This window comes from Hemiscyllium ocellatum, chromosome 16 (assembly GCF_020745735.1).
Source record: "Hemiscyllium ocellatum isolate sHemOce1 chromosome 16, sHemOce1.pat.X.cur, whole genome shotgun sequence".
Classification (NCBI taxonomy): Eukaryota; Metazoa; Chordata; class Chondrichthyes; order Orectolobiformes; family Hemiscylliidae; genus Hemiscyllium; species Hemiscyllium ocellatum.
In genome coordinates this window covers 49,096,836-49,122,143 of record NC_083416.1, presented here as the reverse complement: position 1 = coordinate 49,122,143, position 25,308 = coordinate 49,096,836, and the positions used below count along the sequence as shown (strand labels likewise).

The following is a 25,308-nucleotide window of genomic DNA, read 5'->3' as shown; positions in this document are numbered from 1 at the left end:
CTAACCTGCAATCCTCTTCCTGACCTCTCCGCCCCCACCCCACTCCGGCCTATCACCCTCACCTTGACCTCCTTCCACCTATCCCACCTCCATCGCCCCTCCCCCTAGTCCCTCCTCCCTACCTTTTATCTTAGCCTGCTTGGCTCTCTCTCTTATTCTTGATGAAGGGCTTATGCTCGAAACGTCGAATTCTCTATTCCTGAGATGCTGCCTGGCCTGCTGTGCTTTGACCAGCAACACATTTGCAGCTGTGATCTCCAGCATCTGCAGACCTCATTTTTTACATGAAAACAAGGTAGTTTGGCCTATCTGGAACAGAGACAAGATTGTAAAGTCATGACGTTTTCTGATAAATGCCTCATTGACTGAACTCTGACCCTTAATCTCAAACTGGCCATGATCTCTAATTGGGGATAGAATGTAGAATTTAATCCTTGCCTCCATGTTAGTTGGATAAATTAACTTTTTGGGTGTAGTGGAATTTATCTTTTCCCTAGGATGGGGGAATTCCAAGACTGGGGGCACATTTTTAAGGTGAGAGGAGAAACATTTAAAAAAAGGGACAATTCTTTCACACAGTGATTCACATGTGGAATGAACTTCCTGAGGTAGTCGTAGAAGAGGATACAACTAAAATGTTTAAAAAACATTTAGATAAAGACATGAATAGGAAAGGTTTGGAGGGATATGGGCCAGGAGTGGGCAGGTGGGGTTACTATAGTTTGGGATTATGTTCGGCATGGATTTAATTTTAAAATCGTGATGGAAAAGGAGAGACCAGATCTAAAAGTTGAAGTTATAAATTTGAGGAAGGCTAATTTTGATGGTATTAGGCAAGAACTTTCAAAAGCTGTTTGGGGACAGATGTTTGCTGGTAAAGGGATGGCTAGAAAATGGGAAGCCTTCTAAAAAAATGAGATAATGAGAGTCCAGAGATGGTATATTCTTTTTTGGGCAAAAGGAAAGGCTGGTAGGTGTAGGGAATGCTGGATGACTGTAGAAATTGAGGTTTTAGTCAAGAAAAAGAAGGAAACATATGTCAGCTACAGACAGGAGAGAGTGAGTGAATCCTGAGAAGAGTATAAAGGCAATAGGAATATACTTAAGTGGGAAATCTGGAGAGCAAAAAGGGGACATGAGATAGCTTTGGCAAATAGGGTTAAGGAGATCCATTAAGGACAAAAAGGTAATTAGGGAGCGAATAGGCCCCGAAAGATCAGCAAGGAGAAAGTGAGGACTGCAGACCTGGAGATCAGAGCTGAAAAATGTGTTGCTGGAAAAGCGCAGCAGGTCAGGCAGCATCCAAGGAGCAGGAGAATCGACGTTTCGGGCATAAGCCTTCCTGAAGAAGGGCTTATGCCCGAAACATCGATTCGCCTGCTCCTTGGATGCTACCTGGCCTGCTGCGCTTTTCCAGCAACACATTTTTCAGCTCTGAAAGATCAGCAAGGCAGTCTATGTGTGGAGCTGTAGGTGATGGGGGAGATACTAAGCGAGTACAAAGTATTTTGCATCAGTGTTCACTGTGGAGAAAGACATGGAAGATATAGAATGTGGGGAATTGATTTCCAAATTACAGAGGAGGAGGTGCTGGATGTCTTGAAACACATAAAAGTGGATAAATCCCCTGGACCTGATCAGGAGTATTCAAACTCTAGGGGAAGCTAGGGAAGTGATTCTTGGGCCCCTTGCTGAGATATTTGTATCATTGAAGGTCACAGGTGAGGTGTTGTAAGACTGTAGGTTGGCAAACATGGTGCCACTATTTAAGAAAGCTGGCGATGAAATCCAGGGAAGAATAGACCGGTGAGCCTGACATTGGTCATTGGGTAAGTGACTGGAGGGAATCCTGAGGGACAGGATTTACAGGTATTTGGAAAGCCAAGGACTGATTAGAGATAGTCAGAATGGCTTTGTGCTTGGGAAATCATGTCTCACGAACTGGATTGAGTGTTTTGGAGAAGTAACAAATAGGATTGATGAATTGGAGATGCCGGTGTTGGACTGGGGTGTACACAGTTAAAAATCACACAATGATGAAGGCAGAGTGGTGGACATGAACTATATGAACTTTGGTAAGGCATTCGACAAGGTTCCTCATGGGAGACTGGTTAGCAAGGTTAGACCTCAAGGAATGCAGGGAGAACTAGCCATTTGGATACAGAACTGACTTGAAGGTAGAAGACAGAGGTTGGTGATGGGGAATGGTTGCTTTTCAGACTGAGGCCTGTAACCAGTGGTGTGTCACAAGGATTGGTGCTGGATCCGCTACTTTTCGTCATTTATATGAATGATGTGGACGTGAACATAGGAGGTATAATTTTCTTAGAATCCTTACAGTGTTGAAACAGTCCCTTTGGCCTAACAAGTCCACACCAACCCTCTGACGAGTAACCCATTGAGACCCATTCCCTTACCCTATATTTACCCCTGACTAATGCACCTACATATCCCTGAACACTATTGACAATTTAGCATGGCCAATTCACCTAACCTGCACATCTTTGGATTGTGGGAGGAAACCAGAGCACCCAGAGAAAACCCACGGAGACATTGGGAGTGTGTGCAAACTCCACGCAGACAGTCCACGCAGGCTGAATTCAAACCTGGGTCCCTGGTACTGTGAAGCAGCAGGGCTAACCACTGAACCAACGAGCTGCCACCTTAGTTTTCTGTATTGTAGCTATTTAATTTTTTTTCTCGTTTAAATAACAGTTCCTCTATTTGTCCTGTGAACATGCATTATCTCCCATATTATTTTAATTAGTTTGCCATCTTAGCCTGCCTATATCCTTCAGCAGACTCAGTGAACCTCACCAACTGCCTTTGTATTATTTTTGTATCATCTGCAAACCTGGTTATAGTAGATACACTCCCCTTTCCCAATCCAGTAATATATTGTAAATACATTTTAAAAACTTCTTTGTGGGATATGGATGTTGCTGGCTGGCTAGCATTTATTGCCTGTACCGAGTTGCCCTTGAAAAGGTGGTGGTGAGCTGCAATCCACTGGTGTGGGTTGACTCTCAATGCCCTTAGGGAGGGAATTCCAGGATTTGACCCAGCGACAGTGCAGGAATGGTGATGTATTTCCACGTCCGATGGCAAGTGGCTTGGAGAAGAACTTGAAGGTGCTGGTGTTCCCATATATCTGTTACCCCTATCCTTCTAGATAGAAGTGGGTGTGGGTTCGGAAGGTGCTGTCTGAGGAACTTTGGTGAATTTCTGCATTGCATCTTGCAAATGGTACATACTACTGCTGAGTGTCAGTGTTTGCCCCAGGATGGACCACTATGGCATTCCACTAGTTACAGGTTGCCATCCTGAAATTGCCTACCTTATCTCAACACTGTCTTCCATCAGTTATCCAGTCTTCTATCCAAGAAATATACCATCTCCCAACACCATATTATATATTCTAAATGCCCTGGCATTATTTCATTCACAACAGAGTAACATTTTCACCAAGAACAGACATTGAATAACAGACCTATAACTTTTTTTTGTCACCTTTCTTTTGAAATATCCTATAGATAATTACGCTTCCCAATTTATTTTGGTACCTAATGCAAATTCCTAATGCTGAAGAAAAGTTTAAAGTTGACATTTTAGACACTGACAGGTAGTTTCCCTGATTGGAGCATCTAAAATATGGAGACACACAGTCATAGGATAAAGAGCCAATCATTTAGAACTAAGAAGAGGAAAAATCTCTTCACTCAAGAGGTTTGAGACACTTTGGAATAATCTACTCAGAAGGTAGTATGTGCTGTTTGCATATTCTGAAAATTGAAACTGATTGATTTAGGTCTCCTGATTTTACAATCGGTAGGAAAGTGTAAGCTTGTAGATGACACTAAAATTGGACGTGTAGTGGACAGCGAAGAGGGTTACCTCAGAGTACAATGGGATCTTGATCAGATGGGCTAATGAAGTGAGGAGTGGCAGATGGAGCTTAATTTAGGTAAATGTGAGGTGCTGCATTTGGAAAAGAAAATCAAAGCAAGAATTACATATTTAATGGTACAGTCCTGGGGAGTGTTGCTGAACAAAAAGACGTTGGAGTGCAGGTTTATAGTTCCTGGAAAATAGAGCTGCAGGTAGATAGGATAGTGAAGAAAGCGTTTGCTATGGTCTCCTTATTGGTCAGAGCATTGAGTACAGGAGTTGCGAAGTCATGTTGCGGCTGTACAGGACATTGGTTAGGCCATTTTTGGAATATTGCATGCAATTCTGTTCTCCTTCCTACTGGAAGAATGTGAAACTTGAAAGGGTTCAGAAAAGATTTACAAGGATGTTGCCAGGGTTGGAGGATTTGAGCTATAGGGAGAGGCTGAATAGACTGGGGCTGTTTTCCCTGGAGCATCAGAGGTTGAGAGGTGACCTTATAGAGGTTTATAAAATCATGAGGGGTATGGATAGGATAAATAAACAAGGTTTTTCCCTAGGGTGGGGGAGTGCAGAACTGGAGGGCATAGGTTTAGGGTGAGAGGGGAAAGATATAAAAGGAACATACAGGGCAGCATTTCATGCAGAGGTTTGTGTGTGTATGGAATGACCTGCCAGAGGAAGTGATGGAAGCTGGTACAATTACAGCATTTAAAAGGCATCTGAATGGGTATATGAATAGGAAGGGTTTAGAGGGATATGGGCCAAATGCTTGCAAGTGGAACTAGATTGGTTTAAGATATCTGGTCGGCATGGACAGGTTGGACCAAAGGGTCTGTTTCCATGCTGTACATCTCTATGACTCTATGACTGGTTAGACTGAAGAATCCATTTCTGTGCTGTGTGACTTTTTGACTCTATGACTTTGAATATGATAAGGTTACATGTTTGAGACCTGGCTATCATTCTTTAATAAATGATATGAGTAATCCTATGCACATTACTTCATAATGCATTTAACATTCGTAGTTCGTAGCATATTACAATATATTGCACATATGCCAGTAATTCCTTCATTGAAATATGTAAGGGTTAATATATTTTATATTGGAAATGTAGATACAGAACATTATTCAATAGAATATCGGGACATAGGTATGCAAAGATAGGATTTAGGTGCAAGTCTAGGCCATTCAGCCTTTTGGGGCTGCTCAACTATTTAATAAGATCATAACTGATGTGGTTGGGGTAACTGTGGCATAATGGGATTCCTGTAAAGAACGTAAGATGTAAAACCAGACATAGACCATTCAGCAGATCATGTCTGCTCTGCCATTCAGTGTGCTCATGGCTCAGCTGATGATCCTTAACTCACTTTCCTGCCTTTTCTTCGTAACTCTTGATTCCGTTACTAATTACAAATCTATCTCAGTTTTGAATAAACTTAATAACCCAGCCTCTACAGCCCTTTCAGTATTCCCTTAAGTTTAACATGTGGTTTAATTGGCAGTTAGGAAGGCAAATGCAGTCTTAGCATTCATTGTAAATAGACTAGAATACAAGAGGAGAGATGTACTGCTGAGGCTGCATATGATTCTGGAGAGACTGCATTTGGAATACTGTGAGCAGTTTTGGGCCCCATATCTAAGCAAGGATGTACTAGAATGGGAACGGTTCCAGAGGAGATTTACAAGAATGATCCCAGGATGATGGGCTTGTCATATGAAAAAGACTTAGGTTCATACTCAAGAAGGTTAGAAAGATGGGGTTTGGTGGGGTGGGGGGAGGTGGGAGGGATACGTTTACTAGATCTGATTGAAACTTACAGAATACTGAGCGTCTTGGACAGAATGGGCATGGAGAAGACGTTTCCACTAGTGGGAGAGACTAGGGTCCACGGGCACAGTCTCAGAGTGAAGGAATTACCCTTGAGAACTGAGATGAGGAGGAATTGCTTCAGCCAAAGGGTTGTGAATTTGTGGAACTCATTGCTTCAAATCATTCAATGTATTTGCAACTGAGATAGGTAGGTTCTTGATTAGTAAGGTGTTCAACTGTTATGAGGAGAATGTGGTTAAGAGAAAGATCAACCATGATTGAATGGCAGAGCAGACCTGATGGGCCCAATGGCCTAATTCTGCTCCTACATCAGTTTTGGATTGTGTGCCTTTGACAGAGAACCTCACCCACTGACTTGGAAAATCATTGATGTGGCTGCTAGCTTCCTTACCTTGTCTCTCCATTTAAATTAACATGATATAGCAATGTTTAAAAATAAATTATTAACACATATTATATGTTTCTATTAACATCACACTGAATGGACCATCCATATGAATATTCTAGTCTGACCATTTGATGCATTGAAAGAAGGTCAATATTTGCTTACAATAAGCCTGAAGTGAACAAGATATAATACGGTGACCTTAATGGTGAAGGATAATTTAAACAATTCAACTTTATGTTACTGGAGTTTACAACCTCCTTGGTAGCACCAAAGATTATGAGGGCTAAGTACAAACAAGCAGTTCTCCTGTTATTAAAAAGATCAGTTTCCGAGTTTAATCAATGCAATTTGGCACTGCAATGATAGAAGATGGCAATGGATAAAGGGTTAAACTATTAACCCTGACCATCTGTTATAAAGTATTGTGTTCACAGCACAGATTGTAATTTAATCAAGGGACCAAAATGATGCTGGACTGCATTTGTTAAAGTCTGAACCATCTCGTATGAATGTCACTTAAATAGCAAAATCAAATTACAGCTCTTAACCTGCATCCAGGCATTTGTCAATTTCTATAATTCAACAAAATGCATTCACCATGACCTTAATTTTGTTGCCATTTTACACTGGCTGCCCTTAGTGTCGTCATCATGACTTGATACCAGGCAGCATTCAACAAGATTTTTCTGGCTAATATTGAATTTTAATATTTTTGCTTCAAGTAGGGGAGTAGAGACAACCTGGAAATTATGGACCTGTGATCCTTACTTCAGTTGTGGGTAAAATAATGGAAAGGGTTATAAGAGGTAAGATTTATAGTCATTTAGAGATGAATAAGTTGATTAGGGACAGTCATGGTTTTGTGACCTGGATGAAGACATAAAAGGATGGGTTAGTAAATTTGCAGATGACACTAAGGTCAGTAGAGTTGTGGATAGTGACAAAGGATATTGTAGGTTACAGAGAGACATAGATAAGCTGCAGAGCTGGTCTGAGAGGTAGCAAGTGGAGTTTAATGCAGAAAAGTGTGAGGTGATTCACTTTGGAAGGAGTAATAGGAATGCAGAGTACTGGGCTAATGTTATGATTCTTGGTAGTGTAGATGAGCTGAGAGATCTCGACGTCCAGGTACACAGATCCTTGAAAGTTGCCACCCAGGTTGATAGGGTTGTTCAGAAAGCATACAGTGTGTTAGCTTTTATTGATAGGGGGATTACGTTTTGGAACAATGAGATCATGCTGCAGCTGTACAAAACTCTGGTGCGACCACATTTGAAGTATTGTGTACAGTTCTAGTCACTGCATTATAGGAATGATGAGGGAGCTTTGGAAAGGATTCAGAGGAGAGTTACTAAGATATTGCCTGGTATGGAGAGAAGATCTTACAAGGAAAGCCTGAGGGACTTGAGGCTGTTTTCATTAAAGCGAAGAAGGTTGAGAGGTGACTTAATTGAGACATATAAGATAATCAGAGGGTTAGATAGGTTGGCCAGTGAGATCCTTTTTCCTCGGATGATGATGGCTAGCATGAGGGGACATAGCTTTAAACCGAGGGGTGAGAGATAAAAGACAGATGTCAGAGGTAGGTTCTTTACTCAGAGAGTAGTAGGTGTCGTGGAACACACTGCCTGCAACAGTAGTAGACTTACCAACTTTAAGGACATTTAAATGGTCATTGAATAGGCATATGGACGAGAATGGAATAGTGTAGGTTAGATGGGCTTCAGATTGGTTCCACAGGTCAGCGTAGGAGCCTGTACTGCGCTGTAATGTTCTATGTTCTATGCTTGATATTTTATGCTGTTTTAAACAATATACATCTTAAGCAGTTTTACTACAATATGAGTATGATTGAATGAATGAAGGCACCTGTCCCCTGTACAGTGTATAATCAAGAAACAATTGTAAATGCCATCTTGAAATGTTTTAAACAATGCAGTTTGTATCTTTCATAAATAAGTACAAGTCCTTACCTAGTATCCATTTCATTATTAATAATTCTGTCCACGTAAACTTTGTTGTTTTCAGTCTGAAGATCTGTCTTGGATGATCTGTAGTCGTTTCATTGGGCAGAGTCTTTACACCTTCAAATCTGTCTGATGCATTTAACACCAGTAGTCCTAGAAAGATGGTGAATGAAACTGCATGTGCTACAAACTTCATAAATGGGCTTCTCAAAATTTGTCCCAGCTGGAAAAAAAGAAGCATCAAGAATATAAGATTGTAAGCAACAGAAACCAGAATTCTTCAAAATAACCTGTTTATGTGTCTGTGATTTTGGTAACAGCTGGTATTCAAACTACCTTTCCTCCTCTTCTGACTTTTTCTCAGGTTAAATGGGGTCACTCTAATGCTGGTTGATCAACTTTATATGAACTATTACTTTGTTTAGTTGTTGCTTTTATAGTCTGATGCCCTGTCTGCCATCAAACATTACCATTTATTTGGGCATGGGACTGGCACCAATACACACTAATAATACAGTAAGACACAGGTCTGACAAAACTCAAAATCTTGACACCATGTAGGACAAAGCAGCCCACTTAATTGGAACACACGCATAAACATCCTTCCACCACCAATGTTCATTGTGTACTATCTCCAAGATGCACTGCAGAAACTCATCAAACATCCTTAGCACCTTCCAAACCCATGACCACTTCCATCTGGAAGGACAAGGGCAGGAGGTAGATGGAGACACCAACACCTGTAATTTCCCGTCCAAGTCACTCACCAAACTGACTTTGAAATATATCACCATTCCCTCACTGTCTCTGGATCAAAATCCTGGAATTCCCTCCTTGAGGGCATTGTAGATCAACCTACACCACATGGACTGTAGTGGTTCAAGAAGGCAGCTCACCACCAAAGGCAATTTGGGACGAGCAATAAGTGCTGGTCAGCCAACAACGCCCACATCCCACAAATGAATTTTAAAAAAGCAAAATACTGTGAATATTGAAGACCTAAAATAAAAGCAAATACTGGAAAAATTCAGTAGATCTGGCAGCATCTGTGGAGAGAGACATAGAGTTAACATTTCAAGTCTAGGAATCCATTACCTTAGTTTCCTGGACCCAGGAAATCCAGCAAAGTGACATTAAATTTCAGTTAGTGAAGAGGCACAACGTTTGATGATAATATTTTAAAGCCAAGCTTGGAGCATTAGAGCCAGCAATCCCAGGATTCTAACTTTTAATTAATATTCTGCACCGGACCAAAACCTGCCAATTTGTTTAGAATAAAATTTCCTTGTTGTATGTAACTAACTGGACACACTTTTCAAAAAGAAAGAAGCCCGATTTAAAAATCTACACAGGTATTGCTTACACAACTCACTTTGACAGGTCTTAAACACAGGAAAGAAAAAGTTGTACCTTGCTGTATGGAGCAAACCAGTATCCAATCGCAAGAAATGGAAGGCCAAGGGTGACACCAAACACAGCCAAACACTTCACAGCAATTGACCGCTGGCGTAAGCCTGAGAGATTTTCATACCAAATGGTAAGCAATTGCTGTTGGCAGTTAGGATGAGCAACAAACTGGTAGGAATGAAAGAAATATTTCACAGTCAGCTTCATATTTTCAAACAATTCAGTGGGGAAACAGCATTTCATAGAAAATACTTTGAATACAATCAGTAAATACATTTCAGAAAGCGATCTCGAAGCTGCTTCCGTTCAGTTAAGGTGTAATGGAAGCCCCAGTTTTGTGCATGAAAAAGGGTTCAGAGTCCAGTTCAACTCAAGTTACAATAGTTTCTGGAGTTTTAGAATAATTCAGTGTGGTTTAATAAGATTCATGTAAATCATGTAGTCATGTTACTAATCACATGACACTGACATTAGTGTGAGAGAGGACAACTTCTAGAATGAGCAAGTGAAGAGAGCAGTGTTTGAAACAACACTAGAAAGCTGTATTTGTAAACTACTCTACACAGATGTAAATAAAGAAATGTTGCAGCACATAGGGAGTAAAAGAGATATGTAGCGAGCAGACGCAGGAAATATATGCAGACACCCAAAACCTGAGACATTCGGTCAGGTATCTCGAAGTATAGATAACATAAAGACTTAATACACAAGGTAAAGAATAGTGGCCACTAGGGAAAAAAACTTCCAGAGCCAGGATTTGAAGTTAAGACAGTCCAAGGTTTCCAAGAGAAAATGAGAGGTTTAATGGCATGCCAAAACCTTGGAATATTTTGAGACATAAAGCTGGAAAAAGGAGAAAAACTCTAAAGATGGAAAAAGCCCCTTGGAAGGCTTTGATTACAGGCCTACAGACTGCGAAGACTCTGAAGGGCAGGAGTAAGAATGACAAAAGGTTTCAAAGTGCAGCCACAAATTACCAATACTCTGGAGAGGAAAAGCACAAAATCAGAATACTTTGACACTAAGAAGGAGGGATCCAAGTACTCATCAAGGTTAGTCAGTTGTACTAGTCCATTGGGATGGCAGTTGAAAGGGACTTTCCATATTGATAACTTGGAAAGCCTAAATGGAGGTCAGAATTGGAGTTCTGGAAGTGGCATTTTCAAAGCAATAGGTTAGCTTCAGAATTACATGTGATGGAGCAGCACCAATAAGTCAGCATGTTTTTATATTTTGTAGGTCCAATAGCTAATGATCTTCTGATAAGACAAAATGTGGAAGAAAGCACCATGAATTGTGATGCATTGCTTAAAGCATTTAATGTGCACTTTTGCACCAAAAGCTGGCCCCTTATTGTTTGTGATTTTCATAAATGATGCAAATGAGAATATGGAGAGATGATAACTAAGTTTTGGATGACACAAGGATTGGGCGAATGATTGATAGTGTGGAGGGAGGTATTAGGTTACAGGAAGATATAAATAGATTGGTTAGATGGGCAGATCAGTGGCTGATGGACTTTAACATTGATAAGTGTTTGGTTATGTGCTTTGGAAGAAGAAACAAGATAATGGAAGTCTCAATGAATGGCAGTACACAAGGAAACTCAAACGATCAGAGGGAATTTGGGATGCTTGTTCATGGATCTCTGAAGGTGACAGGATAGGAAAATATGGGAGTTAGGAAGGCATATGGGTTGTTTGCCTTTATCAGTTGTGGCATAGACTATAAGAGCAGGGAGGTCACATTGGAGCTGCACAGAAGTTTGGTTAGGTCTCAGCTGGAGTACAATGCACAGATCTCATCACCACATAATGGGAAGGATATGATTGCAAAGGAGATTGCGGTGAAAACATTAAATATTTTCAAGAAGGATTTAGGTATGGTTTGAGGGTTAAAGGGATTAAAAGGTATGGGGAGAAGGGAAAAACAGGATACTGAGGTGGATGATCATCTATGATCTCATTGAATGGCACAGCAGACCTGAAGACCTGAAGGGCCTACTCCTGCTCCTATTTTTAATGTCTTTATCTTTACTGGTAACTTAAAGGTCCCATGCCTTGTAGCAGCTATTGAGAGACGGTAAGTGCATGAGGGGGTAGTGTGACAGTTGGGCAGGATACAAAGGTGCCAGGTCAGTGAGGGGTAGGATTCAAATGTGTGGGTGTATAGGCTGGAACATATTGGATGGCACAATGTAAGAACATATAAATTAGGAGCAGAAATCGACCATTTGGTCTCTTGATCCTGCTCCTCCATTTAATACTATCATGGCTGAGCTGTTTGTGTTTTGAACTTCATATTCTCAAGTATTTGCGATAAGCCTTGATTACCTTAGGATAGGTCAGGAATGGACTGACCTTGGACTGGTGTGGTTTAATGGCTCTAACTTTTCCTGTCTAACCCTTAATAAGTTGGAACCTTCTGAAGCCTGTGGATTTAACTCAGAGCACCTTTCAGAGCATTCAGATGCCAGATAAAGGGGGCTTTAATGTGTTCACATGCTGGGGAATGCCATATCATCATGCTTCTAATATCACTAACATAAAAGCATTCCATCAAATGTAAGTCATCTGTGATCATCATACCACATCTTAGAAATCTGTGTCAGGTATCCTGGGAGCTGCCATGATTCCTATGTCCATGAGATCTCTCATTCTTTCATTTGTTTCAAGGGTTGGGTACCTTACAAGGATGGCTCTCCATTGTAATTGTGGTTGATGATTCGTCATGCAATCTCCTGACTGAGGCTGAGCTTAGATACAGTGCAGCTCATTCTTCTATTAGGGCCATGGTGAAGCAGATATTAGGCCTCCTGAAGAAGAGATGCTTGGATGAGATTGTGGGATGGGGCCTTGCATTACACTCCTGCCAGAGTCTGCTGCCAAATCCTCGCATTCTATGCTCTGTACAACTGGAGCATGCAGAGAGTATGTATAAACACTGAAGGCACGGGAGAGGGACAACTGTTGTCTGAGGAGAAAGATGAGGTCATTGAGCAGGAGGAGTATCACTTTCAGCATAATAGCACACTGCAGCATCAGGCACAGCAAGCCAGACAGGAATTAATTGACATGCAACAGCAGTATGTGTAAGCCGGGTGCAGGTATCATTCAGTGTCTGTAAATTTGTTGGTGCTTGATGGGCAAGTAGTCCCTCTCTGTTCCCGGAGAGAAATGTAGCATCTGTTTGTTTACTCCTGCCTTCTTCCCTGTTGGTGAATAAAAGTCAATGTTTTGAACTGTAGGAAGGCTTTCCAGGGTATGATGGTCCCACATTGAATAAAGAGAATATGTTGGGCACTGGAGAAAGACTACCACGCCCTTAGATAGGCTTCTAAGATTGGATGACACAAAGCATGTGTAGCCTGTTTCTTAAATAGCAACATATTTACGACAATTCATTGTATTTACAATGAGGTGTCAACTGTGCCACCTATATGTCTTGAGAACCATTTATTTTTGGTTCTGCTCTGACTAAGGACATGGTGAAGGGTAAAATTTCACCTGGTCCATGGCTGGATTTTAAATATGATACCAGGCATCAAGAAACCCAGGAGGTCCTGGCAATAAGTGAGTACTTTCACCTTTGGTGAAAGGGAAGAAAGTACATGTGCAACACTGGAAAGGCACAGTGCACAGGTAATGAGTGAGAAATCTTGCTGGGCTCACAGAGAGAATCCCTCCATGAAACTCATCAAACTTGTTGCTTGGCTGATTGCTGGTAAAATTCAGTCAATTGCTTTAAATGTACAGTTATTTGGTAAGAGTTTAATAAAAGTCTTAACGCTTTATAATTTAGTAAGAAGTGATTTATTTAAAAAAGCAGTTGTATCGATGAATGGAAAGAGACTGTTGTGCTAATGCAGAAGAAATAATAAATGACAGCTGCTAACATTTAATTGCAATAATTAATAAGCCAGCAAATTTTTAAAAATCCATGATATTGAAATTTCTCTATGTTTTTGAGAGGTGACGTGCAGATTAAATGGAAGTAATTGGTTAAGTTGGATGAGAAAGTGACAAAAAGAAATTAAAAATGTTCAACTTAACAATAGATTATTTACATATCATGTCTTCCTTGCGTCTTAATGCTTTTCTCATATTAAAATCTATTAAACATTGCAGTAATTTAGCTGAGATGGAGAATGGAGCAGTGCAGTGGATTAAACCTTTATCCCACCATTGTTTGTGCATTTATGCCCCTTCAAAGTGTAACACAATGATATTCCATTTGTCTGAAACTTTTATCTGAATGACAGATTTCCGTCCAAACTCAATTTCTATGCAGTTGATAGTCTGAAAAATATTCCCTAGTTTTGAAACATTTTATATATTTTGTGATATTTTAAAAACATCCACATTAACTATTCAGGTACTGAGTTGTGAACATAATTTGCAACCTGGCATGTTTTGTTCTCCGTCCCAATTAACTTATCCTCTTTAATAACCTGATTTACATGCCACATTGAGTGAAAAGGTAGCTAACCTACTTGTTTTCAAGTTTCCTCTGTTGCCTTGCACTGTCACTGAGGAAATGACAGTTACTTATGTCTGTATGCTTCTGTGTTCCTTCTAGAGATGTTAGCCAGTTTTCCCATTGGCCAAGGTGTGAGCAGAAACTCACTATTGGATAAAACATCAAAGCAATCTTGTTTTTCACCACTTAATGGGTGCTGGAGGGCTGAGGAGTGGCAGATAGAGTTTAATTTGGATAAATGTGAGGTATCTCATTTGAACCTATTCAATTAATGGTGTGGCCATGGGTAGTCTAGTCAAACAGATCAGGCGTTCTGGAACACAGTTTTTTGAAAGTTGCATCACAGATAGACAAGAAGGCATGGTTAAGACGGCATTTAGTGCACTTGCCTTCATTGCTCAGATCACTGAGTATAGGAGTTAGGATGTCACGTTGAGTGTGTACAGATGTTGGTGAGGCTAATTTTGGAGTATTGTGTACAGTTCTGGTCGCCTTCTTATACAAAGGATATAATTAAATTAAGATAATTCAGAAAAGATTTACCAAGGTTTTACCTGAACTGGATGGTTTGAATTATAAGGTGAGGCTGGATAGGCTGGGACTTTTTTTACTAGAGCGTAGGAAGTTGAGGGCTAACCTTATGGAGGTTTATAAAATCATGAGGGGCATAGATAAGGTGAATAGTAAAGGTGTTTTCCCTAGGGTAAGGGGTTTAAAAATTAGAGGGCATATTTTTAATGTGAAAGGAGAAAGATTTAAAAGGGACCTGAGAGGCAACATTTTCACAGAGCATGGTTCGTATGTGGAATGAACTGCCAGAGGAAGTGGTAAATGCAGGTACAGTAGCAACATTTAAAAGACATTTGGACAGATACATGAATAGGAAAGGTTTAGAGGAATATGGGCCAAATGAAGGCAAATGGGACTAATTTAGTTTGGGAAACTTGATTGGCCTGGACAAGTTGGACTGAAAGGCCAGTATGACTCTATGATTGCATCAGCAGACTGATCAGCTGCACTATAGAGACTTAATTTCACAAAAGAAAACAGTGTACAGTCAATTTGAACAATCTTTATCAGAGTCAAAATGTCAGTGTGTTATACTTAAGAAAATTTGTAATACAAACAAATACCACAAGGTTATATCAATTATGTTTCCAGAGCAGCTTGCAAATATACAGAGATAATTAAAATCCACCAGCATTATAAATTCATTAACATATTTACCTTTTTGACTTCGTACTTAATGGCAAGTTTCACTCTGCTCAGAGATGGCCTATGATGATCACCCTGAGGCTCAGAATCCACATCTCCATTAAGAATGGCTTCCACTTCCTCTGTATCTCGGCACAGGTCAAGCACACCAACAGCAAAATCCTTGCATTGCATAGATAATTTCCTATAATCATTCTAAACAGAAGAAAATGACAGATGCTGAGAATTACTGCAGTCATTCACCCATCTCATCAAAATGCTAGACAGGGAATCAGCTGACAGAAATATAACCATGAAATTGGTAACAGTTTACACAGTCACTCTAGGACGTTTTCATGCAGTTGTAAAAGTGAATAAATCAAATGCATTCTGTAAGTGTTAGATAATCAGATGTTAAGGTTAATCAGAGTTTAATAGTTTAGTTAGGGAACCATGCAGCATGTGGTCAATGAGAACTTAATTGTTATTAGGTTTATAAATTTATTTTCATTCATGTTTAAAGGGTGATCTTAGACATGAGTAAAAAGTGAGGTCTGCAAATGCTGGAGATCAGAGCTGAAAATGTGTTGCTGGTTAAAGCGCAGCAGCTCAGGTAGCATCCAAGGAACAGGAAATTCGATGTTTCGGGCATAAGCCCTTCATCAGGAAACTTATGCCCGAAACATCAAATTTCCTGTTCCTTGGATGCTGCCTGACCTGCTGCGCTTTAACCAGCAACACATTTTCAGGTCTTAGGCATGAGCCAAATGCCAGTTGTATTAATTAAAATTTCTATGCCTGCCCTTGCCTCGGGGAAGGCAATACTGACCTAAGCAATTAGACTAGTCAAACAAAAATACATTGAACTGTGTTAAATGATGATTCAGTTTTCATCATCAAAGATAATTTCTTGTGAAAGAAAGTCTAAATCAGATTCATGCCATTCATGATCCTGGCATGGTCTAAAATACTTTTCAATCAATTTAATACTTTAGAGGTGTAGTTCCTTGTTGTAGTTTAGGAATCACAGCAGTTACTTTGTGCACACTAATAATTCAGAAACAGCAATTGGATAACAATTTTTACTGTTTTAAAAATGTTGTTTCATGAATAAATATTGACCACCAGGAGTAACTCATCTGCTATTCTGTATTGCTGCAAATGTGTTGCTGGTCAAAGCACAGCAGGTTAGGCAGCATCTCAGGAATAGAGAATTCGACGTTTCGAGCATAAGCCCTTCATCAGGAATAAGAGAGAGAGAGCCAAGCCGGCTGAGATAAAAGGTAGGGAGGAGGGACTAGGGGGAGGGGCGATGGAGGTGGGATAGGTGGAAGGAGGTCAAGGTGAGGGTGATAGGCCGGAGTGGGGTGGGGGCGGAGAGGTCAGGAAGAGGATTGCAGGTTAGGCGGGCGGTGCTGAGTTGAGGGAACCGACTGAGACAAGGTGGGGGGAGGGGAAATGAGGAAGCTGGAGAAATCTGAATTCATACCTTGTGGTTGGAGGGTTCCCAGGCGGAAGATGAGGCGCTCCTCCTCCAGCCGTCGTGTAGTTGTGTTCTGCCGGTGGAGGAGTCCAAGGACCTGCATGTCCTCGGTGGAGTGGGAGGGGGAGTTAAAGTGTTGAGCCACGGGGTGATTGGGTTGGTTGGTTCGGGCGGCCCAGAGGTGTTCTCTGAAGCGTTCCGCAAGTAAGCGGCCTGTCTCACCAATATAGAGGAGGCCACATCGGGTGCAGCGGATGCAATAGATGATGTGTGTGGAGGTACAGGTGAACTTGTGGCGGATATGGAAGGATCCCTTGGGGCCTTGGAGGGAAGTGAGTGTGGAGGTGTGGGCGCAAGTTTTACATTTCCTGCGGTTGCAGGGGAAGGTGCCGGGGGTGGAGGTTGGGTTGGTGGGGGGTGTGGATCTGACAAGGGAGTCACGAAGGGAGTGGTCCTTGCGGAACGCTGATAGGGGAGGGGAGGGAAATATATCCTTGGTGGTGGGGTCCGTTTGGAGGTGGCGGAAATGGCGGCGGATAATACGTTGTATGCGCAGGTTGGTGGGGTGGTAGGTGAGAACCAGTGGGGTTCTGTCTTGGTGGCGGTTGGAGGAACGGGGCTCAAGGGCGGAGGAGCGGGAAGTGGAGGAGATGCGGTGGAGGGCATCGTCGATCACGTCTGGGGGGAATCTGCGGTCCTTGAAGAAGGAGGCCATCTGGGTTGTGCGGTGTTGGAATTGGTCCTCCTGGGAGCAGATGCGGCGGAGACGAAGGAATTGGGAATATGGGATGGCGTTTTTACAGGGGGCAGGGTGGGAGGAGGTGTAGTCCAGGTAGCTGTGGGAGTCAGTCGGTTTATAATAGATGTCTGTGTTGAGTCGGTCGCCCGAGATAGAAATGGAAAGGTCTAGGAAGGGGAGGGAGGAGTCTGAGACAGTCCAGGTGAATTTCAGGTCGGGATGGAAGGTGTTAGTAAAGTTGATGAACTGTTCAACCTCCTCGTGGGAGCACGAGGCAGCGCCGATACAGTCATCGATGTAGCGGAGGAAAAGGTGGGGGGTGGTGCCAGTGTAGTTGCGGAAGATGGACTGTTGCCAGTGTAGTTGCGGAAGATGGACTGTTGCCAGTGGTTCTCACCTACCACCCCACCACCCCACTGGTTCTCACCTACCACCCCACCACCCCACTGGTTCTCACCTACCACCCCACCCAGAACCCCACTGGTTCTCACCTACCACCCCACCAACCTGCGCATACAACGTATTATCCGCCGCCATTTCTGCCACCTCCAAACGGACCCCACCACCAAGGATATATTTCCCTCCCCTCCCCTATCAGCGTTCCGCAAGGACCACTCCCTTCGTGACTCCCTTGTCAGATCCACACCCCCCACCAACCCAACCTCCACCCCCGGCACCTTCCCCTGCAACCGCAGGAAATGTAAAACTTGCGCCCACACCTCCACACTCACTTCCCTCCAAGGCCCCAAGGGATCCTTCCATATCCGCCACAAGTTCACCTGTACCTCCACACACATCATCTATTGCATCCGCTGCACCCGATGTGGCCTCCTCTATATTGGTGAGACAGGCCGCTTACTTGCGGAACGCTTCAGAGAACACCTCTGGGCCGCCCGAACCAACCAACCCAATCACCCCGTGGCTCAACACTTTAACTCCCCCTCCCACTCCACCGAGGACATGCAGGTCCTTGGACTCCTCCACCGGCAGAACACAACTACACGACGGCTGGAGGAGGAGCGCCTCATCTTCCGCCTGGGAACCCTCCAACCACAAGGTATGAATTCAGATTTCTCCAGCTTCCTCATTTCCCCTCCCCCCACCTTGTCTCAGTCGGTTCCCTCAACTCAGCACCGCCCTCCTAACCTGCAATCCTCTTCCTGACCTCTCCGCCCCCACCCCACTCCGGCCTATCACCCTCACCTTGACCTCCTTCCACCTATCCCACCTCCATCGCCCCTCCCCCTAGTCCCTCCTCCCTACCTTTTATCTCAGCCGGCTTGGCTCTCTCTCTCTTATTCCTGATGAAGGGCTTATGCTCGAAACGTCGAATTCTCTATTCCTGAGATGCTGCCTAACCTGCTGTGCTTTGACCAGCAACACATTTGCAGCTGTGATCTCCAGCATCTGCAGACCTCATTTTTTACTCTGCTATTCTGTATTGCCAAGGGATCTTGTCATGTCCACCTGAGAGAAGAGTTTAGTCTTCAGTTAAAGGTCTTATCTGAAGGTATCCTTCAGCTATTTTTCTTCCTAATGTTTACCATACTTATATGATAATTTCATGTACTCCATGTATGGGAAATCCCAAGTGTCTCTGAACATTAACATTTACAAGCTTTATGTTTTGTTTGCTTTTATGTTCTAACTACCAAATTGAATAACCTCACACTTATCCACATTATCTTCCAATTGCTGTTTACTTGCAAGACAGTATTCTCTCTCTCTAATGGACAAAGTGTTCAAATTCATTAACCAGCATTAAGAATCAGAAATTAATGTGTCATCTGGACTCTGTGCTGTGATTCTTACATTGATTCAAAGATCAGTCTTTGAAATCACTGAATAAATATTGACTTCTTCAATGAAATATTCTTCTTTTCAGCTATTTAACAATGTCCACCTGTTTAACAATGGTGAATGCTCTACTGTATTAGAGTGTTGGAGAGTTTGTTTATATCATTGCAAAATGGTATCTCATTCGGGACATTTGTTTAATGTTCAGGTCCAGCAGGTTGATTTAGCTCATTGGAGGTTGTTTATATATCTGTGAATTTACACTGTGAGATTGATGTATAGGGCATTTAATAGGATTAAAGTGTTTAAAGAGATTCTTAAATGGGTGAGAATTTATATAGCTGTCTAAGAAGTGAAAATAAATTAGTTTATTTCAATACAAGTTTGACCATGTATTCATATGAGCATATAAGATAAGCTTTTTTTTCAAATATTATTTAGGTGGAAGTTATTGTTCATTTGTTCCGCATTTCAAATACTTCCCAATGTTACGATAATATTCATGAGTTCTATCCAGTCGATATTGAAGATATGAGGATACATAGGGTTGTGGAGATACATAAAAGATATGGAGGGACCATGAAATCCCTAGGGAAAATAGTAAGGGAATGGGGCCACAAAGGAAATATGGGGATTCGTTAAGAGGAGAATACCATTTGTGTGTTCTTTCAGTACTTTGAAAATTACATCACGAAATGGCCTGGCTCACTATTTCATAGGAAAATAGGAACAGGAGTAGGTCATTTAGCCCCTTGAGCCTGTTCTAACATTCAATGAGATTATGGCTGAAATATGGACTAACTGCATATACCTGCCTTTAGCCCAGATCCCTGACGCTTTTGCTTAACAAAAAAGTACCTGCTTTAAATTTAAAATTAACAACCGACTTAGCATCCACTGCCATTTGTGGGAGGAGTTCCAGCTCTCTACCACCCTTTGTATGTGGAAATCCTTCCCAATATCTCTCCTGAATGGTATGTCCTGATATTTAGACTGTGCCCTCTAGTCCTAGAATCCACAACCAGTCGAAATAGTTTACCACTACTCTGTCTTTTCCCGTTGATATCTTGAAGACTTTGATCAGATCACCCCATACCTTCTAAACTCAAGAGAAAACATGCTTAGATTTACAATCTCTCCTTCCTGAGTCTATCAGAAAATCTGGCCTCAGGAATCCTGATCTTGCAGAATAACCATTTGTTTAGTAATTTACAATCCAAATACATTATTTCCAGTGGTTCCCTTTTTGTCTACCCACTAAATACATCCTGTCAACCATAATTTGTCAAATGTGATTTTGCTTTTCTAGAATCATGTTGACGTTCTCTGATCATACGGTTTTTTCAGTACTTTGTTAAGATTTCCTTTTCTGAGAGAGTCAAGTTGTAAATATAAAAAGAACATAATACCATTAATAGCCAATTTAATATTATTAAATTCCTCAAATGCAACAGAAAAAAATGAATTACCTGTAGTAAATATACTGGACGTAAAACATAAAGGTTACAAAGCGAAGCTGTGACTTTATTTAAGATTGTAGCACACTGAATAGCGCAGGGGAACTCTCAATTAATCTGCTTCCATCAATTTTTGTAAGGCTTTAGATTTGGTTCTTCTGAATAAGTCTGTATTTTTTTGTTTGTTCTTCTGATTTGCAGATATCCCTAATTATATTTGTGAGCAGTTAAGTGTCCAACACATTGCTGTTTTAGGGAGTCACGAGTCACCAGACCACGTAAGAATGGCAGATTTGGTTCCTTGGATAAGAAGGTAAGGTTTTACAACAATTGTTGATAGATCAGCAATGATGACCATGAAACTGTCTTTTAATGCTGGAGTTGTTTAATGAAGTTTTAAAAATTAAATAATTAACAGTCTGTGGGGGCGTGGGGGGTGGGGTGGGGGTGGGAGGCACAGCAGCAACCTTTGGGAAATGGAGAGGTCACTGCTTGGTCCACAGTGCAAATAGAAATGGCAGCCGACCTCCCCAAGTGCCACATTAATCAGAGAGCTAGCACTGTTTTGGCAACACCAGAGCGCAGTGATATCTGAGTTCCCTGCAAAGTAAACAAGAGTGCACCATTTTGAGGGATGCTCACAGGGAAAGTAAAAATGTTCCTGTTGTATTGGTGGAACTATGTAAGCCCTGGTGATCGGAGAGAAAGTCTCTCCAGCAGCAGGTCAGGATAATAGGGCAGGTTATTACGTCTGGGTTCCACTTCTTTTGTACATGGAACATTGGACATTTGTGATCCCACCTTTGCTCCTGCCTCCTTGAATCTGGTGGCCTCCCTGTTTGGTGAGAGGACATTCTAGTGACAGCCAAAAGCCTGGAAAAGTGATTCCAAATCAAGGTGTAAATTGGCCACTACCTTTTGCTGATGAGCAATTGAGCAACTAGTGGAATCCAGAAATCCTCCCATTGCCTCCCCACAAGGTTTACCATCCCTCCTCAGTCTCACTGACCCAACTACCTTTAATGATGCCATCTATGTTCTGTAATGTCCTGGCCTACATTTCCACATGACCCCCTTTGGATGCAAGTTAGAACAGGAAGGGAAATAGGTAATCAAAGAGTTTAATTATTGGTGTCTGACCCTGATGACTGGCTGCAATGTTGGAAGAGAGTCAAAATCACCTTGAACTCATCAAGGCTAGTGAATGTATCTTCAAGTGATATTACCAATCCAGCACATCACCGACCTCTCACACTGCATCATTCACCCATTAACATGTGACTTACATTTAAATATCCCACAGTAGTCACATTCAGAAAAAAATAAGATACCACATTTGTAAAATTCAACTTTCAGTGGCAAAAAAGATTGTTGGGCAGTATTTAAGACTTAGCACACTGTTAAAAATGCGCTTACCCCTGAAAATCCTGGTGCTATTCCTCTGGTGTGGCAAATGGGTAACTAATGAGTATGTGCCACAAATTCACACCTTTTGAAGGATTTCAATTCTGTGCCTATTGGTGAGGTACAGGTAAAGTATGACTTGTGGAGGAGTACTGCATATTGTACAACAACATTGGCGTTTCTGTATTTAACTGCACAAATCCAGACTCCTGAAGTTGCTGTCCAGTTTATTCTCTATTATGAGAGCAACATAATAGACTGACATTTACTCTTAATTCAAAAGCTGTTGTGTTTTATCATTTTAACATATAAGGCTGTCCACTCTTTGGGTGGATGACAATCTACATCATCTTCCCAGATGCTGACCAACTTAGGGTATGGTGAGAAATTGGAGCAAATGGTGTCAGAGACCGAGCAAAGCCTTTCTGAATGTTGTGACCAATAAATCACATGTTCCAACTAAGGTCTGGATGTTGAGATAAAAGTTACTTGTGAGTGGCAAGAGTCATATTAATGGGTATTATTGCACGTTATCACACTTGTTATTGCTTGATCTTGCCTTGTTAATATGCACTTTCCTATTCTCCCATCTGCCACATAGAAACTGAACACTGAGAATTTCTGTCATGAGAGTCAGAGCGAATGCCTGGTGACTCTAGCTCGCTGCTCCTCAAGAATCTCCACCTTGGATACCTGGCACCGATATCTTGGGGCATGTTCCAAGGCAGCAGCTACATGTACTCCATATTAATTGATGAAGGCAGCTGACAAGTGCCAGTGTCCCGTCTCATCATGGCACATCTCTGACCCACATACAATACCTTTCTGCACCTCAGTGTTGCTCCTTGGTGTGCAATAACATCTTTTATTGGAATGCTGCTGCTAGGACACGCAGACAGGGCCACAACCCAAGGATTGGACCCATGCTGCGTCTCAGGGCTGCTCCAGTCACCAATCTGGAATGCGGAGGCTACAAGGAGGTTGAACAGGGGAAATTTGGTTGGTGGTTGGTCATTAATGGAAGGTCATTGGATGCTGTGAGACGGGCTGTGGTAATCAGGCAGTCACCTCCACTGTAGTCCCAACAAAGGGGACAGCACCATGGTGGACATGACCAAACTGTAGTGAGCTCAGAGTGTAATGATGAGAGCTGGAGTCACAATTCAAGATGGTGGATGGGAATATGTGGGAGTTTACTGAAGATGGCAGCCCAGAGATTGCGAGGTACAGAGGGATCTGGAGCTTCTGATGACCAGGCTGAGTCTAATGTTCAGGGAGGTCAGTGTGATCTGATCTGCTTTCCGTGATTTGCTGATTGCTAAATGTGACTTGCGGAGTGATATTGGCTGTGACCATAGCCGGAGTGGGTGGATTCGTTGTCTGTTTGCTGTAACAAAAAAAAAAGCAGGTTCCACTTCTGAGCAATGGGAGGCCCATTAAACAGCCGATTCCATCAATCTTACACTTGCAGGATGTGATCATGTATAATCATGTTACTGTGTTTGTGAAATACACACAGTGAGCAACCATGTGGGATACAAATGGCTAGTCACAGACTATGTTAATCACACCACTGGCTCTTGCAAATTGCGGATAGACATCTCTGTGATGCAGATGTCAACGGAGGCAACTTTAAAAGAGACTGCAATGGACCACAACATACATACAATTGATGTGGTAGGGTACACAAGGGCACTGAACTCATTCCCTCTCAAACTGAGCTCTTACATGCAAAGAAACCTTTCATTGGGAAGAGAAGGGCTCAGCTCTCATGTAGCACTTACACCCATCTACCGTCTCTTTGTCACGTGACGTGATGCATAATCATCAAAGAATAAGCTCCAGTGTCAAGGTGCCAAGGTGACTCATTTCATGGCCTTCCTTGTCTGAATGCTCCACATCCCAAAGATAATGTCAAGGAGGACTGTGTAAAGTCATTGTTTGTAAGTGATGTTAATGCTGACTGCTCACATTGATAAGGACCTGTGTGCTTTTTCTGCTTCCCACACAGTGTCATTACAAGTGTGATTGATGGATCCAGCCACAGCAGGAGTTATCATCACTTTTGCTGTGATGAAACAAAGATGCAGAGAAATGGAAGAGGAACAGATGTGCCACCAAGCCAAGGACCAGAAGCAATATCCAATAGATGCTGAACAGCCTCCAAATGAATGCATCACAGCTGACGAAGTACAAGATGTACATGAGAGCCACAGTGTTTCACCCTTATTGTCATGTCCTCTAAATGAGTGAGGCACAATGCCAGCACAGACTGTGATACTGTCACTGATTGAGATCTGCAAACTGAAGGAGTGTGCTGCAATACTAACTCAGTGACCATCAAGATGACAGATGCATTGAACTTTTATGAGACTGACTCCTTCCAATGAGCCACTGGGGACCCAATCATTCACATACAACTTCATCAAGGCTGTGACTGATGCTATTTGCACCAGATCACACCACTCTATTTCTTAGTGGCAATGTCAGCGCTGTAACCTGGCATTAGGCTTTGGCAACGTAGCTGACTTATCCCACTTGTAGGACACAATAGACTGAACACACATTGCATTGACAGGACAATATCATAACATGGATGAAGCTTATCAATAGAATCAGGTTCTGTTCCATTAATGTGCAAGTGATCTGTGATCATTGGTACCGCTTCTTACAAGTTTGTGTACTTATGGCTACCGTGAGTAGGAGATTAGGGCTAGCATCAGCCACAAGGGGCACCCCAGGGACCTGGTGGGGAGTTGATGAGGTTTGGGATGATAGCATGAGAAAAATCATGAGACCTCTTAGAAAGGAACCCACCATGAAACTGTATAAAAATGACACTGTCAAAATATGATAACATTCAGCCCTATGTTACCAAGTAAGTGTGTATAGCCTGATGTCAGCCAGACCATTATATTGCGTGGTATTCTTCCTGCTGATATGATTAAATGCTTCAATTTATGCAAATAATAGCAAATTTCAATGGGATGAGTTTTCATTTTAGTTTTCCAGAAGCAGAGCTTTATGCATTAGAATTGTAGGAACTCTCAGTTAATTCAAGGCACAATTTTTTGTCCATCACAACTAAAAAAAAATTACTCTAGTTTTGTTGTTGAGTTTGAGAGACTCATTGTCTCCTTACACTGAAACTTGTTGAAAGGACAAACATCTTTAGGCTTGTTAAATATCTACAAACTCCCAGATTAAGGGGGCCACATTCTTTTCCCCTCACTCCCCACCACCTAATTCTTTTTATGATACGTCAA

The 25,308-nt window shown here is 41.9% G+C and overlaps 1 protein-coding gene across 1 annotated transcript in view; it reads right to left on the bottom strand.

The window, feature by feature from the left end:
• Window positions 1–25,308, bottom strand: part of LOC132823209 (short transient receptor potential channel 7-like) — a 152,991-nt gene that overhangs the window by 34,247 nt on the left and 93,436 nt on the right. Inside the window, exons 3-5 of the mRNA XM_060836814.1 lie at window positions 15,196–15,378; window positions 9,493–9,657; window positions 8,089–8,305 (exon numbers count right to left, since the gene is read on the bottom strand). Of these exons, the coding sequence (XP_060692797.1) occupies window positions 8,089–8,305; window positions 9,493–9,657; window positions 15,196–15,378 (565 nt within the window). The remainder of the gene's footprint in view (window positions 1–8,088; window positions 8,306–9,492; window positions 9,658–15,195; window positions 15,379–25,308) is intronic.